Source organism: Ranitomeya variabilis, chromosome 8 (genome assembly GCF_051348905.1).
Source record: "Ranitomeya variabilis isolate aRanVar5 chromosome 8, aRanVar5.hap1, whole genome shotgun sequence".
Lineage (NCBI taxonomy): Eukaryota > Metazoa > Chordata > Amphibia > Anura > Dendrobatidae > Ranitomeya > Ranitomeya variabilis.
In genome coordinates, this window is record NC_135239.1 from 13228914 (window position 1) to 13246025 (window position 17112).

The 17112-nt window shown below is 43.4% G+C and overlaps 2 protein-coding genes across 11 annotated transcripts in view; one reads left to right on the top strand and one right to left on the bottom strand.

The window, feature by feature from the left end:
• Window positions 1-9710, top strand: part of SLC44A5 (solute carrier family 44 member 5) — a 117416-nt gene extending 107706 nt beyond the window's left edge. Inside the window, exons 22-23 of one of the 3 annotated variants that reach the window (XM_077277569.1) lie at window positions 2855-2993; window positions 9616-9710. In XM_077277569.1, the coding sequence (XP_077133684.1) occupies window positions 2855-2961 (107 nt within the window). In that variant the 3' untranslated portion in view covers window positions 2962-2993; window positions 9616-9710. Of the gene's footprint in view, window positions 1-2854; window positions 4025-9615 lie in introns of those variants that run through there. The other 2 variants (XM_077277570.1, XM_077277568.1) reach the window with 2 other exon arrangements.
• A 21-nt stretch (window positions 9711-9731) lies between these two features.
• LHX8 (LIM homeobox 8) overlaps window positions 9732-17112 on the bottom strand; it is a 56367-nt gene continuing 48986 nt past the window's right edge. For all 8 annotated transcript variants that reach the window (XM_077277573.1, XM_077277578.1, XM_077277572.1 and 5 more), the window contains 2 exons: window positions 10953-11136; window positions 9732-10399 (listed from right to left, as the gene is read on the bottom strand). In XM_077277573.1, the coding sequence (XP_077133688.1) occupies window positions 10323-10399; window positions 10953-11136 (261 nt within the window). In that variant the 3' untranslated portion in view covers window positions 9732-10322. The remainder of the gene's footprint in view (window positions 10400-10952; window positions 11137-17112) is intronic.

A 17112-nucleotide genomic window follows, 5' to 3' on the forward strand; every position in this document is an offset into this window, starting at 1 on the left:
TTGTGAACAGTTCAGCAAGTTGAAGATGAAATGATCTCTAAAAGGCCTAACGTTAAAGATGACACATACAGTATTTGCTTTGTATTATAGGTAAAATATATAGTTATTTTCTCCCTTTTAAAAATTGCAAAAATTCCTCCAGTTCTGTAAGATTCCTGGGGTGTCTTGCTTCTTCTGCTATTTTGAGGTCTAGTCACAGATTTTCAATGATGATCAGATCAGGGGACTGTGAGGGTCATTGTAAAACCTTCAGCTTGCGCCTGTTGAGGTTGTCTATTGTGGATTGTGACGTGTTTAGGCTCATTATCCATTTGTAGAAGCCATCCTCTTCCTCTTTTCAACTTTAGCTTTTTTACAGATGTTGTTATGTGTGAATCAATAATTTGTTGATATTTCATTGAATCCATTCTTCCCTCTACACTTGAACTGTTCCCCGTGACATTGGCTACAGCACAACCCCAAAGCATGATTGATCCACCTCCATGCTTAATGGTTGGCAAGATGTTCTTTTCCTGATATTATGTGCCCTTTTTTCCCCACACATACTTTTCATCATTGTGGCCAAAGATTTCTAAATGTTTCTGAAGGTCCTTTGCAGTGAAGCAGGGGTTCTGATTTGCCTCTATAGCAATCCTATGAGCAGCTCTCACTGAAATTTTGCTTGGTCTTCCAGACCTTATCTTGATCTTCACTGTTCCTGATATTGGCCATTTCTTAATTACATTTCAAACTGAGGAAAGGTTAACTTGAAAACACTTTCCTATCTTCTTATAGCCTCCTCCTGCTTTGTGTGCCTCCACCATTTTCAGAGTGCTAGGCAGTTGCTTAGAAGATCCCATGGCTGCTGTTTTTGGCACAAGGTTAGAGGAGGCCAGGTTTTTATAAGGCTGGAAAATCTGCATCACCTGGCCTTTCCTAGCGATGATAGTCAAGGAGCCATAACTTTAATAGGCTAATTAAGGTCTGAAACCGTGGTCAAAATTATCTGAGTACACAAATCTCCAAGGGGCCTAAACTTTTGCATTGGCCCATTTTCCTTTTTGTGATTGTTAAAATGTAAAAAACAAATTTTTTTTTAAAAAACCATAGGAAATGTGTCATCTATAACTTTAGCCCTGTAAGACATCATTTCATTTTCAACTTGCATAACTGTTCACAATAACAATAATCTTGACCAGGGGTGCCCAAACTTTTACATGCCACTGAAATAGGTGCTGTAGAGCAGAATAAAACTTTTTTTATTTTGCCTCTCTATTGTGTAGGTATTAGCAATCAACACTTTTTTTTTAAGCAAAGTGGGTATGACCAGAGAGATTTCACTGGGGGCGTGTACTTCTTCCTCTTTCTGATGCTGTCTACTTACATAACTATCAGAAAGAAGAAGTACACGCTCCCAGTGAAATCTCTCTGGGAATTAACTGTTTAGGTTCCAAATACTTTGATATCTCTGTAATAGTCTATATTTTTCAATAGATTCGTAAAAAAAAACAAAAAAAAAAACATTTATATCTGCTTTGCAGCACCTATTATATCATATGTCCACTTCATATTTGAACATTTTGGTGAAAGGTCCTCTTCAATCCCTTAAAATGCTGCTGCTTATAGTCACCACAGCAGCTAAGTGGTTAGACCTACTGAGGGTACTCCCGTCACTCCATCAGCCCCTTTCTGACACAATCATGGGCTAACAGGCTACTGTGGCCCCAACACTGGTCCAAGGTCTGCCACATTGGTGCCCCTGTTTGGCTCTAAAAGTTCACAAAAATAATTATTTTTTAAAACATTAAAAAAATCCCTTTACATAACTGTTACTGTTCTTAACCGCTCAAACTAAACAAGTTCGGTAACTTAGTGAAGTGGGTTAACATCAACTGAAGGTCTCTTAAGTTATGGAAATGCCCATTCTAAAAGACAAAAGAGGTGGAGTGCCAGGAACTTTATGGTCTTCCACTAGTGCCAACTACTGACATGCGTTTCCCGCTGTCGTTCAGGTCTTGCAATAATTTTATATTATCCAACCACAGGAGAGGACATAGTTGCTAGATCGGTTAGTTGGACCACTCCGATCCTCAAGGGAAACAAAGGATCCCCAAGTAAAGGACCCATCACTAAAGATCTGGTGCAAATTGAGCCACTTTTCATGAATGTGGGCCACAGTCTCTACAACAATATTATATAGGGTCGGTCCTGCACGAGCTAAAATACTCCTGTATAACTGCTGCAAATCCCAACTCCACCACCAACCTTAGGGATATAAGAGTTGCACATGTAGTCGGCGATCTCTTTCACTGGAGACTCTTAATAAGATGGCAGCACATTGCCAGAAAAAAGGGGTGAAAATCAGTAGGAGCTCCTGAGATCTGACTCCCATAGGTCACTGTGAGGGGAGAGGTGAGCAAAGGCATGAAAACAATGGAGCATACTGTGCTCGCATAGCAGTGGCTCGGAGTCCTGGAGGCCCCGTGGCCCAGTAATGTCTGCCGTCACTCCCATTCACTTCTATGGGAGCAATCCGTCCTGTATCTCTCTCTTCACAGTGGCCTCAAGATGGAGGTCAGGAGGCCATGGTCTTTAGATTTGTGTGGATCCCAGGCATTCACGAATATTTATTTATCCTATATTGTAAATGTCTAGGATCTGAATACCCGTTAGTCGTCTTCTATACATTGGATATGGAGCTCTGCAGGAGAAAACCGGAGCTCCGACCATAATAAATATATAGAATTCAGATGCCACAAAACACAATGGTTTTCTAGGACAAACATTCACCCCAGGGGACAGGGACATTTTACAAATTGAGGGCCTGTTTTTGTGTCACCTGGTCACTTACTGTGTATTAACTTTTTACTCCTAGTGGAAGATATAGAGAGACACGACGGCTCCGCAGAAAAGCCTTATTTCATGAATAAATCCTTGATGAAGATCTTGAACAAACACAATGTACCGGACAAACTGCAGTGACAGCCAGTCCATAATCAGAATGTATACCAAAGGTGAATGCTACCAGAAAAGACAGAAAAATACTAAATACCATCACGTATACAAGGGCTAAACTGATGGACTAGGCCTCAACCATGAAATAGGCCTTGTTGTCCATAGCAACCAATCACAGCTCAGCTTTCATTTCTTAAACTGCTGTGGAAAATTGTAAGCTGCTCTGTGATTGGACAAGACCAGATAGGATTCAGTATACTGTCAGGTCACCACCACCATAGACTTATACTGTTTAATCATGGAGGCCAAGAAAAGGTCCTGTTATTCCTTGATCAATGTAAATAGTGTACATTCAGCGCTGTTCCTGCAGGGTTATGCTTTAGATATTTGCACATAATGATTATTTCTTTAAAAGGGTCAAGTACAGGTGCATTGGTTTACCTTCAGTGTGGTATTTTAATGTATCCAAGTGCCTTCTCACTTTTAAGGAATTACATTTTAAATGAAAAAAGTACACAGGTCTTTTTTTATTATTGTTACTTAACCCAAAATGTCTTCTTTTTTTAAGTTATTTATATCGTATTTTTTATTTTTTTTTGTTTTACACAAAACAGCGCCACTCATATCCACAGACCGTGCCTAGTATTGCAGTTTTGCCTATTTCAGATGCATGGGTAAAAGTGATTCTATATCTTGGGGAAAAAAAAAAGCTTTTTTTTTTTCTAAAACTTTAGTAATAATTGACCCAGAATAAATGAGCAGATATTTCCAAATATTCACCTTTGATGCCGACATGTGGGGGACATTTACCATTGTGTTTGCACAGATGGCAGCGTTTAATTGTCATGAATGCCTAAGCCAAATGTATCAATGTTTTAGGCCATGTTCACACGTTCAGTATTTGGTCAGTAGAGGATCAATCAGGAAAATTATAATGGGAACACGCCACCACTTCTGTATTTATCACCCACTGCTGGTCTCAGCTTACAAATACTGACCGTGTGAACGTGGCCTTACACCATTTATACTACTACCTACTAATAGCTAGCTTAAAAAAAATAAATAAAAATATATAAATATATATATACATACATATATATATACATACACATACACACATACACACACACAGTGCCTACAAGTAGTATTCAACCCCCTGCAGATTTTGCAGGTTTACACATTTGGAATTAACTTGGCATTGTGACATTTGGACTGTAGATCAGCCTGGAAGTGTGAAATGCACTGTAGCAAAAAAGAATGTTATTTCTTTCTTTATTTTATTTTTTTTAAATTGTGAAAAGTTTTTTCAGAGGGTCATTTATTATTCAACCCCTCAACCCCCCAGAATTCTGTTTGGTTCCCCTAAAGTATTAAGAAGTAGTTCAGGCACAAAGAACAATGAGCTTCACATGTTTGGATTAATTATCTCTTTTTCCAGCCTTTTCTGACTATTTGAGGCCGGTTTCACACGTCAGTGGCTCCGGTACGTGAGGTGACAGTTTCCTCACGTACCGGAGACACTGACACACGTAGACCCATAAAAATCAATGCATCTGTTCAGATGTCATTGATTTTTTGCGGACCGTGTCTCCGTGTGCCAAACACGGAGACATGTCAGTGTTCGTGGGAGCGCACGGATTACACGGACCCAATAGTCAATGGGTCCGTGTAAAACACAGACCTCACACGGACGTTCTCCGTCTGGGGTCCGTGTGCGTGCAGGAGACAGCGCTACAGTAAGCGCTGTCCCCCCCACATGGTGCTGAAGCCGCGATTCATATGTTCCCTGCAGCAGCGTTTGCTGCAGAGAAAATATGAAGAATAGTGTTTAAAATAAAGATCTATGTGTCCGCCGCCCCCCCACCCCCTGTGCGCCCCCCCGCTGTTCAGAAAATTCTTACCCGCCTCCCTCGCTGCTTCCTGGTCTGGCCGCGGCTTCTAGTGTATGCGGTCATGTGGGGCCGATCATTTACAATCATGAATAGTCGGCTCCGCCCCTATGGGAGGTGGAGCCACATATTCATGACTGTAAATGATCGGCCCCACGTGACCGCATACACTAGAAGCCGCGGCCAGACCAGGAAGCAGCGAGGGAGGCGGGTAAGTATTTTCTGAACAGCAGGGGGGGGAGCGCACAGGGGGTGGGGGGGCGGCGGACACATAGATCTTTATTTTAAACACTATTCTTCATATTTTCTCTGCAGCAAACGCTGCTGCAGGGAACATATGAATCCGCGATGCAGGGTACCACACGCGTGGGTACCACACGCTCCGTGTGGTACCCACTCGCCATACGGGCGGCACACGTGTGCCGCACGTATGGCCTACGTGAGTTCCCAGGCACACAGACACGGATAACTCCGGTACCGATTTATTCCGGTACCGGAATTATCTGGACGTGTGTGACAGCCCTAAGACCCTCCCCAAACTTGTGAACAGCACTCAAACATGGTCAACATGGGAAAGACACAGGAGCATTCCAAGGCCATCAGAGACAAGATCGTGGAGGGTCACAAGGCTGGCAAGGGGTACAAAACCCTTTCCAAGGAGTTGGGCCTACCTGTCTCCACTGTTGGGAGCATCATCCGGAAGTGGAAGGCTTATGGAACTACTGTTAGCCTTCCACGGCCTGGACAGCCTTTGAAAGTTTCCTCCCGTGCCGAGGCCAGGCTTGTCCGAAGAGTCAAGGCTAACCCAAGGACAACAAGGAAGGAGCTCCGGGAAGATCTCATGGCAGTGGGGACATTGGTTTCAGTCAATACCATAAGTAACGTACTCCACCGCAATGGTCTCCATTCCAGACGAGCCCGTAAGGTACCTTTACTTTCAAAGCGTCATGTCAAGGCTCGTCTACAGTTTGCTCATGATCACTTGGAGGACTCTGAGACTGACTGGTTCAAGGTTCTCTGGTCTGATGAGACCAAGATCGAGATCTTTGGTGCCAACCACACACGTGACGTTTGGAGACTGGATGGCACTGCATACGACCCCAAGAATACCATCCCTACAGTCAAGCATGGTGGTGGCAGCATCATGCTGTGGGGCTGTTTCTCAGCCAAGGGGCCTGGCCATCTGGTCCGCATCCATGGGAAGATGGATAGCACAGCCTACCTGGAGATTTTGGCCAAGAACCTCCGCTCCTCCATCAAGGATCTTAAGATGGGTCGTCATTTCATCTTCCAACAAGACAACGACCCAAAGCACACAGCCAAGAAAACCAAGGCCTGGTTCAAGAGGCAAAAAATCAAGGTGTTGCAGTGGCCTAGTCAGTCTCCTCACCTTAACCCAATTGAAAACTTGTGGAAGGAGCTCAAGATTAAAGTCCACATGAGACACCCAAAGAACCTAGATAACTTGGAGAAGATCTGCATGGAGGAGTGGGCCAAGATAACTCCAGAGACCTGTGCCGGCCTGATCAGGTCTTATAAAAGACGATTATTAGCTGTAATTGCAAACAAAGGTTATTCCACAAAATATTAAACCTAGGGGTTGAATAATAATTGACCCACACTTTTATGTTTAGAATTTATAAAAATTTAACTGAGCAACAAAACTTTTTGGTTTGTAAGATGTATGCATCTGTTAATAAATCCTGCTCTTGTTTGAAGTTTGAAGGCTCTAACTTATTTGCATCTTATTAAACCTGCTAAATCTGCAGGGGGTTGAATACCACTTGTAGGCACTGATATATATATATATACATATACACACACACACACATATAGACATACACATATACATACATACATACACACACATATACACTACACACACAAGAAAAGTGGGCATGGATAGCGGTTTCCATGTGCAACATGACATATCTATGACAGCATTTCTACATAAAAGGTGCATATTTTAGAGGGACTATAGAAAACCTAGAAACAATGGAGGAGCGAATATGTTACAAAACGTTTTTAATCTGCATAAAGTCTCAATTTTCCCCAAATTCTACACATTAGCAAATGACATTTCACACATTGGTCTCCTGCACTTTTCTAACTTTGGGTAGTGTTCTGAACATGCTTAAACATTTGCATCGGCGTCTTTTGTGTCAAATTTATCATTAAAGTGTGATATCAAACATGGAGCTGTGGAGTCGGAGTGAGTTCACTAAAGATTTGGTGCAAATCGAGACATTTTTGATGAATGTGGGCCGCACGCTCTATAATATTGTATAAGGGTGGTCCTGCACGAGCAAAAAATACCCCTGTATTATAGCTGAAAATCCCAACTCCACCACCAACCATAGGGATATACAAGTAGGAACGGGTTGAGATGTCGCAGTAGGACCTGGAGCGGAGGGGGCCTAAACACCTCATAGGGAGACACAAGTATGAAACATGGTAGGTGAGAGTCATTACACATTTCAAATATAAGATCAGGAGCTTCTCGTTCACCTCTTATTTGGGTGTCATTAGTCCACCAACTTAAATTTGGCTCTGTTATTTACACAGGTTGTCTCCTCTATCTCCAGAACATTGCCATCCGATCCATCAGTGAATGAAGAGTTGGCCCTGCATGCACCAAAAGGATAAATGTATGATCACGGGGAAAGGGTGCAGGGGAAACAGTGCTGGAACTCCCACCAATCCTTATAACAAGAGTCTCAGTTACTTATTTGCAGAACAGGGTGGTCATGCAGATGCTACTGCTTCATTCATGGTCAATGGGCTGGATGGCAATAGACTACTGTCCTCTTCTGCACAAGCGCCACCTTATGCAAACCAGGTACATGGGACCTTTATTTCTGAGGGATCCCCAATAGTGAAACAGTTATCGCAAGAGATTGTCCAAATCAATTTGCAGAACCCGATCCGAGCCGCATCGGTAATGGGAGGTGACTGTACGGGAGCCGTCAGAATCATCTCTCACCTGACCGCATAGCTCCATGTTGGATTAGCCAAATAGGCAGGATGGCGTAGATACAAAATGTCAGGTCCCTCCAGGCGGCTAATGACACAAAGAGCTGCGATGGTCATGGTCGAGGATCCAGGTCACATAGGCAATGTATTTAAATAGTCTGACCCAAGTTAACTCCCACAAAAAATACTGATTGCCAACACTTTCATATTATGTGCGCATTTACTGTGCAGAGGGTTTTATTTTTTTTTTCAGAAAATTTTAAATTGGAAAAAAAAATAAAAAGTTTTGTACTTTTTCCAAATATGCATTATTTTGTGAGTTGTTACTGCTGTTGTACTTGTTTAATAAAAAAAATAATATTTGCTTTGAAATATTTTCTATGAATTCTTCTTCGACCAAGACAAATCTACCATTTATATAAAAGACAACAGGTTGTGGGCATCCTGTATGTTAATATCTACTATATAATTGTCTAAGGGTTACTTCTGTCTGTCACAGATATTCATTGGTTACGGCCTCTGTCTGTCATGGAAATCCAAGTCGCTGATTGGTCGTGGGCGTTTTGCCACGACCAATCAGCGACACGCACAGTCCGGAAGAAAATGGCCGCTCCTTACTCCCCGCACTCAGTGCCCTGCGCCCGCATACACCCCTCCAGTCACCGCTCACACAGGGTTAATGCCGGCGGTAACGCACTCAGTTACCGCCGCTATTAACCCTGTGTGACCAAGTTTTTACTATTGACGCAGCCTATGCAGCGTCAATAGTAAAAACATCTAATGTTAAAAATATTAAAAAAAAAAAAATCATTAGATACTCACCTTCGCCCGCCTTTCCCGCTCCTCGCGATGCTCCGGCCGGTCCATGCAAGCGGCACGTTCTGGTGGCAAGAATGGTCTGGGAGAAGGACCTGCCATGACGGCACGGTCATGTGACCGCGACGTCATCACAGGTCCTGCACGCCTGCGTGAAAAGGACCTGCCATGACGTCACGGTCACGTGACCATGACATCACGGTCACATGACCGTGACGTCATCACACCCTGGGATCGGAAGCAGCCGCCTGCACCCCACACAGGCGACAGAACTACAACGCGCCTGCGGAAGGGGAGTATGTTTATTTTTATTTTTTTTTAACCTGTGACATACATCGCTGGGCAATATACTACGTGGCTCTAGGCAATATACTACGTGGACGGGCAATATACTACGTGGCTCGGCAATATACTACGTGGACGGGCAATATACTACGTGGACATGCATATTCTAGAATACCCGATGCGTTAGAATCGGGCCACCATCTAGTTTATCAATAAAAGTTTATCTTTTTGGAATTTAAAATGGTTCTCTTTGGTTTGTCTGTCTAATCACAGTTGGACATTTTGTTGTTTAGAAGTGCCATTTCATCAATCTTTTAGGACTATTTTTTGGTAATTCTAGAGGTTGTGGGCAGCAAATTTAACTTTAGTGACCAGTGCCAGGAAGCTGCTGCCAAGTCAAATAAAATCATGGGCAGTATTAAAAAAAAAAAAAAAAAAAAAATGTTCATGGCAAGAAGATGTATAGAGAAAATCTAAGTCACAAGTGCGGCCACACTTATAACTGTACAATTTTGGGCACCTGTGTATAAGGAGGACATACAGGAAGGAAATAATTATTTGATCCTCTGCTGATTTTGTAACCTGCAGTAAACTCTTTCCATATAAAAGTCTGCAGCTGTATTTGCAGCTATCGAAAGGACCCATGTGCGCATAGGCGCTCGCTGCTGCATGTGGATTAAATACAGTGTTAAAGGACTTGTCTTAATTTTTTGTGCAGAGCCTTCCCCTGGTGATGACTGCAGGCAAACACATCTATCAACCAACTATCGCTGAAGGAGATATGGAGTTCTTTCCCCAGATAAAATGTTATCTATTTCGTTTCACTCCAATCTGTATAAACTGAGATGTAATCAAAGCTTTATTCAGTTTGCTTGAAAAACAAAACAAAAAAAATAAAATAAAAAAATATAATAACTGAATTGTCAGTTCACATATTGGAAAAAAAAGTTCTTTAGAACCGTTAAAGCAAAATCAACATACATATGTACTTTAGTAATAATTTACAGATACATACTAATGAAAAATACAATTTCACAAAAAAAATTGTAAACATTTTTTGCACACTTGTCAGTCTTTTTTTTTCTTCTTTTTGGCAAAGTGCTCTCTCGATGACAAATAAATAAACAAACACAACGAAGTTTGGACTTATTCCAGACAGTACAAAAATAAACAAAAAACAAGATGCGCGCGGTTAGAACTTAGTGGCGCAATAATACTCGTAAGGACGGGGGAGGGGCGGCGACACGGTCATGGCTCTGGCGTGCGTTTGTGGTGGCGGCTCCAGTTCTCCCGGACACTGGCTGCACTGCTGGTAAACTTCAGCATCAAAACAAGTTATAAAAATAACTAAATGATCTTCTATTTTATACACAATAAATGATCTGGAATTTACCCAAACATTTACAGAGGAACGGAAGTGAAAGTCTATGCGTGACTTATAGGTAGCTGTGCCATGGAGTGCGGCAGGAGTGACTGGAGACCAATCGGAGTTGGAGAGTGAGCTGTGGAGACAAGAAGATTGGAGTGAAGTTTTACATCAGACCTAGAACCGATACAATCACTGAGGAATCTAGAATCGGATCTACTCAAGAGCAGCCAACAAGTCATGAACAAAAGAGGATTCCAGGAAATCTGACTTTGGCTCCATGTCTGGATCTGGGACGACCACACATTTCCAGAACAAAGTCTTCATAACATCATTTTCTCTTATCATAGGGGAAAACTCTGCCAATAGCTGGGGGTCCGATTACTGAGAACCCCAGCCTTGAGGAACATGGGGCTCTGGATATGGAGGAGTGCTGTACTCCGCATTCTCCGACAGGTTCCTGCTACATTGTATGTAGATCCAGATACAATACTGGGATCTAAAGTTTGTATTATTATCTGTAATTACCCCTGTAAACTGCAAGTTCTGTTTCCAGAAGTTTCAGAAATAATTACATCCCATCTAACTGGAAATTCTGCCCTGATGTCACACCATCATGTATTTCTACATCCAGGGAGCAGTCGGCATCCAATGATGTGGTCATGATAAATGCTCCGACATTAACTCACCGTCCATGTAACTGTGCAGGGCGGTCAGCATGGGCCCATCTTGAGGTACGTAGGCGGAGTAGGTCATTTCATCCATCATCGGTGGAGAAAGCCTTGAGGACTGAATGGCTGTAACTGGTGCAGTGGAGGAATGTGTCGGACTGACGTGCTTCTTGTGCCGAGCTCTACAATTCTGGAACCAGACCTGCCAGATGGAGCATCAGAGTATAACGGAATGCACAAGTAAGGAGGAGACAGTTCTGGGTAAACCGTGACTTTTCTGAAGCACCACAGAAACCAGCAGGATGCATTGTATTCTAGCTCATTCCACATAATCCACATTTCTGCTCCAGATTATATTTTTTAATATTTGAATATTTTGCTTGAATGGGAAATTGACATGTAATTCTCCTGGGAAGGTGGTGTATAGCGCGTACTGATCCTGAGCTATGTGACCACATCACAATTCTGATAAATGGAAAAAAGATCAAAAGTCAATAGGAAAGCACCCAGGAACGGATAAGTAATGTACACTGACTGCACCAGCAGAATAGTGAGTGCAGCTCTGGGGTATAATACAGGATGTAACTCAGGATCAGTAATGTAATGTACGGACACAGTGACTGCACCAGCAGAATAGTGAGCGCAGCTCTTGAGTATAATACAGGATGTAACTCAGGATCAGTAATGTAATGTATGTACACAGTGACTGCACCAGCAGAATAGTGAGTGCAGCTCTGGAGTATAATACAGGATGTACAGTAACTCAGGATCAGTAATGTAATGTATGTACACAGTGACTGCACCAGCAGAATAGTGAGTGCAGCTCTGGGGTATAATACAGGATGTAACTCAGGATCAGTAATGTAATGTATGTACACAGTGACTGCACCAGCAGAATAGTGAGTGCAGCTCTGGGGTATAATACAGGATGTAACTCAGGATCAGTAATGTAATGTATGTACACAGTGACTGCACCAGCAGAATAGTGAGTGCAGCTATGGAGTATAATACAGGATGTAACTCAGGATCAGTAATGTACGGACACAGTGACTGCACCAGCAGAATAGTGAGCGCAGCTCTTGAGTATAATACAGGATGTAACTCAGGATCAGTAATGTAATGTATGTACACAGTGACTGCACCAGCAGAATAGTGAGTGCAGCTCTGGGGTATAATACTGGATGTAACTCAGGATCAGTGATGTATGTACACAGTGACTGCACCAGCAGAATAGTGAGTGCAGCTCTGGGGTATAATACAGGATGTAACTCAGGATCAGTAATGTAATGTATGTACACAGTGACTGCACCAGCAGAATAGTGAGTGCAGCTCTGGAGTATAATACAGGATGTAACTCAGGATCAGTAATGTAATGTATGTACACAGTGACTGCACCAGCAGAATAGTGAGTGCAGCTCTGGAGTATAATACAGGATGTAACTCAGGATCAGTAATGTAATGTACGGACACAGTGACTGCACCAGCAGAATAGTGAGCGCAGCTCTTGAGTATAATACAGGATGTAACTCAGGATCAGTGATGTAAGGTATGTACACAGTGACTGCACCAGCAGAATAGTGAGTGCAGCTCTGGGGTATAATACAGGATGTAACTCAGGATCAGTAATGCACAGTGGGGAAAATAAGCATTTGATACTCTGCCGATTTTGCAATTTTCCCCACCTACAAAGAAAGGAGAGGTCTGTAATTTTTATAGTAGGTACACTTCACCTGTGTGAATCTAAAAATAAAACCCATAAAAATCACATTGTATGATTTATCAATAATTTAATTGCATGAAATAAGTATTTGATCACCGAACAACCAGCAAGAATTCTGCTCTCACAGACCTGTTATTACAGAAAAACTAAGCCTCCTACTCTGCACTCATTACCTGGATTGATTGCTCCTGTTTGAACTTGTTACCTGTATAAAAAGACACCTGTCCACATAATCACACTCCAAATTCTCCACCATGGGCAAGACCAAAGATGTCTAAGGACTCCAGGAACAAAATTGTAGACATGCATAAGGCTGGGATGGACTTCAGGACCATGGGCAAGCAGGTTGGTGAGAAGGCAACAATTTTTGATTAGAAAATTGAAGAAACACAAGATGACTGTCAATCTTCCTCAGTCTGGGGCTCCATGCGAGATCTCGCCTCGTGGAGTAAAGAGGATTCTGAGAATGGTCAGGAATCACACCAGAGCTACACGGGAGGACCTGGTCAATGACCTGAAGAGAGCTGGAACCACAGTCTCAACATTACCTTCAGTAACACAGACTATGCAGTCATGGATTAAAATCCAACAGGGCACACAAGTTCCCCCGGCTCACGTCAACACATGGCCAGATCCGTTTGAAGTTCACCAATGACCATCTGTATGATCAAGAGGAGGCATGGTAGGTGGTCATGTGATCAGATGACACCAAAATATAACTTTTTGGTATCAACTTCACTTGCCCTGTTTGGAGGAAGAAGGATGAGTACAACCCCAAGAACACCATCCCAACTGTGAAGCATGGTGGAGGAAATCTCAGTTTGGGGGTGCATTAATGCAAAGGGTACAGAACGACTGCACCGTATTGAAGGGAGGATGGATGGGGACATGTATAGCGAGATTTTAGCTAATAACCTCCTACCCTCAGTAAGAGCATTGAAGATAGGTCATGGCTCAGTCTTCCAGAATGACAATGGCCCCAAACACAGCCAGGGCAACTAAGGAGTGACTCCATAAGGTCTTGTTCCCACAATCAGTATTTGGTCAGTATTTCACCACCATATTTGTAATCCAAAACCAGGAGTGGAACAAATATTGATGCAAATTAATTACGTAAAAATCATACAATGTGATTTTCTGGATTTTATTTTTAGATTCTGTCTCCCAAAGATGAAGTGAACCTATGATAAAAATTACAGATCTCTACATTCTCTGTAGGTGGGAAAACTTGCAAAATCAGCAGAGTATCAAACTTATTTCCCAATGTATATATACAGTGACTGCACCAGTAGAATAGTGAGTGCTCCAGGGCCACCATCAGGGCATTACTGCCCTGACTGGAGTATGGAGCCCGATCAGCAGAGGGTCATGGGACAGGATGGGGAGCTCATATGGGGCAGGATGGGACATCACATGGGGGCAGAATGCATACTCATGAGGGCAGGATGGGACAACTTATGGGGCCAGGATGGGAGAACATATGGCTGGAGCCAGGAATGAGGCACACTGGTGCTAGGATGGGGGATATTATTACCATAGGGGCTAATTAAGGGATATTATTACTGCAGGGATGTATTTATTTTATTTTTTGAGGATACTGTTTTAAAAGGGGGAGGCGGTCCTGTTACTGTGCAGAGCGACAGTGTCGCCTTTTTTTCTTCATCTGGTGTAGTTTAGAATTTGGGAAAAAAAAAAAAGTAATGTGTTCTGCAAGCGGTGCTCTAGATAACTGTTATTTGCTGCAGAGACTAGCTCTGGCTGGAAGAAGTGACGGTGGTCTGTGCTGGATGAAGATGAAAAGCAAAGATTAAGGACTTCACCTAGAGACGTCACTGGTGAGTCAGTGTTACCTATACACTGACACTATACACTGTATACTACATACAGCGGTCCTGGGTACAATGTCACCAGTGATCACTGTATTACCTGTAACCTGACACTGTATACAAAGTACAGATCTCCTGTGTATAATGGCAATTATGGTGATATTAGTATTGTGGTTTTTTTTTATTACTAAACAGTATTGTAGTATTCAGTCTGCAGTGCTGGGTACTGATGTGAGAGACTCGTCGGAGTTTCTTGCATCACACTCGGATGTGTGACCCTGGCCTTAATGTGTGATTGGTGAGAAGTGGAGTTTTTCCAAGAGAGTGGTGGGACTGGACAGTTTGAGGGGTGGAGGTGGGCCTGGGGTGGAGCCTGGGCAGAGTCTCAAGGGGGCCCCGAAATTCCTAGTGTCAGCCCTGAGTGCAGCTCTGGAGCATAATATAGGATGTAGCTCAGGATCAGTAATATAATGTATGTACACATTGACTGCACCAGCAGAATAGTGAGTGCAGCTCTGGGGTATAATACAGGATGTAACTCAGGATCAGTAATGTAATGTATGTACACAGTGACTGCACCAGCAGAATAGTGAGTGCAGCTCTGGGGTATAATACAGGATGTAACTCAGGATCAGTAATGTAATGTATGTACACAGTGACTGCACCAGCAGAATAGTGAGTGCAGCTCTGGGGTATAATACAGGATGTAACTCAGGATCAGTAATGTAATGTATGTACACAGTGACTGCACCAGCAGAATAGTGAGTGCAGCTCTGGAGTATAATACATGATCAGTAATGTAATGTACAGTACAGACCAAAAGTTTGGACACACCGTCTCATTTAAAGATTTTTCTGTATTTTCATGACTATGAAAATTGTAAATTCGCACTGAAGGCATCAAAACTATGAATTAACACATGTGGAATTATATACTTAACTAAAAAGTGTTAAACAACTGAAATTATGTCTTATATTCTAGGGTCTTCAAAGTAGCCACCTTTTGCTTTGATGACTGCTTTGCACACTCGTGGCATTCTCTTGATGAGCTTCAAGAGGTAGTCACCGGAAATGGTTTTCACTTCACAGGTGTGCCCTGTCAGGTTTAATAAGTGGGATTTCTTGCCTTATAAATGAGGTTGGGACCATCAGTTGTGTTGTGCAGAAGTCTAGTGGACACAGCTGATAGTCCTACTGAGTAGACTGTTAGAATTTGTATTATGGCAAGAAAAAAGCAGCTCAGTAAAGAAAAACGAATTACTTTATCACTTTATTACTTTAATCATTACTTTAAGAAATGAAGGTCAGTCAGTCCAAAAAATTGGGCAAACTTATCATCAAGCGCTACAAAGAAACTGGCTCACATGAGGACCGCCCCAGGAAAGGAAGACCAAGAGTCACCTCTGCTTCTGAGGATAAGTTTATCCGAGTCACCAATCTCAGAAATCGCAGGTTAACAGCAACTCAGATTAGAGACCAGGTCAATGCCACACAGAGTTCTAGCAGCAGACACATCTCTACAATGCAGCGCCCCAGAGTCCTGGTCGTTGCAGTACTGTGGCTCCGCCACTATGGGGAGCTATGGTACGTCTGATTGCACTAAAGGAGTTTCTCTGATCAGGTAACACCTCACTACACTTCACACTCCGGCCACCAGGGGGGTGGTCCTATCTAGTAGGCCACTCCTCACACTCTGGTAAAACTGGGGGTTGGACAGGAAGACAGGGAGAAGTAGCTGGGAAGAGCTAGTGAGAGGACCTGTCAGGGATGGGATCCTGACAGAATCCTCAGAGCAGAACTAACCAGTGCACAACGGGAATACAGTAAAAGAGGAATTAGGACCAGAAGGAGTCATGCTGTTAGACCGAGGCAACATCCTTCTGAGGCGCAAACAGTCGGTGGCCGGAACGCCGAGCAAGTAAGAGACTTTAAGTACTACTGCAAACCACGGCCGGACAGCTAATTACAGGTTGGCTGTCTCACTTAACACCTAAGCAGACAACGGAGGCAGCTGTGGGAGAGGGGCGACTCTAGGGTCCCGGAAGACCTCCAGGCCTACCCCGTCATACGGGTGCGTCCTACCATATCACCTGGGGGACGGAGAGAACGAACATCAGAGAGAGACAGATTGAGTTGTGAGGACTGTCCCGGGAGCTCAGCAGGGAAGGACTACAACACCCAGCGCTAGAAGGTAGACACTGATTCCCACCTGTAAAGAGAACTCCTGATATCCCTTTGGACCGGCCGGTCTCTGACAGCCCGGTGGACAGCGCTCTGGACTGAGGTCTCAAAACCCATCAGTAAAGAGGTAAAGAGACTGCAACCTGGTGTCCTCGTTATTTACTGCACCGCACCACCACTACCTTCATCCACACCTATTATTCACTGTGCGCCCCACGGCAGGGTCACGGACCGGGGCCTAGCCGCCGTGACAACCCCCGGAGCAGAGACTCAGAGGCCCGGTACCGGGTACCCCTCGGCCCTGCGGCAGTGGGGGCGCTTCAACTTGGCGTCACGAACAGGATCTACTTAAGCCTGAAGAGTCAGGTCATGTGTGTCTTGGAACTGTGATTTATTGTGCTTGGACTGTGTATTGCCATTTACCGCCAAAATTTGCCATTGCCGCGCACGGA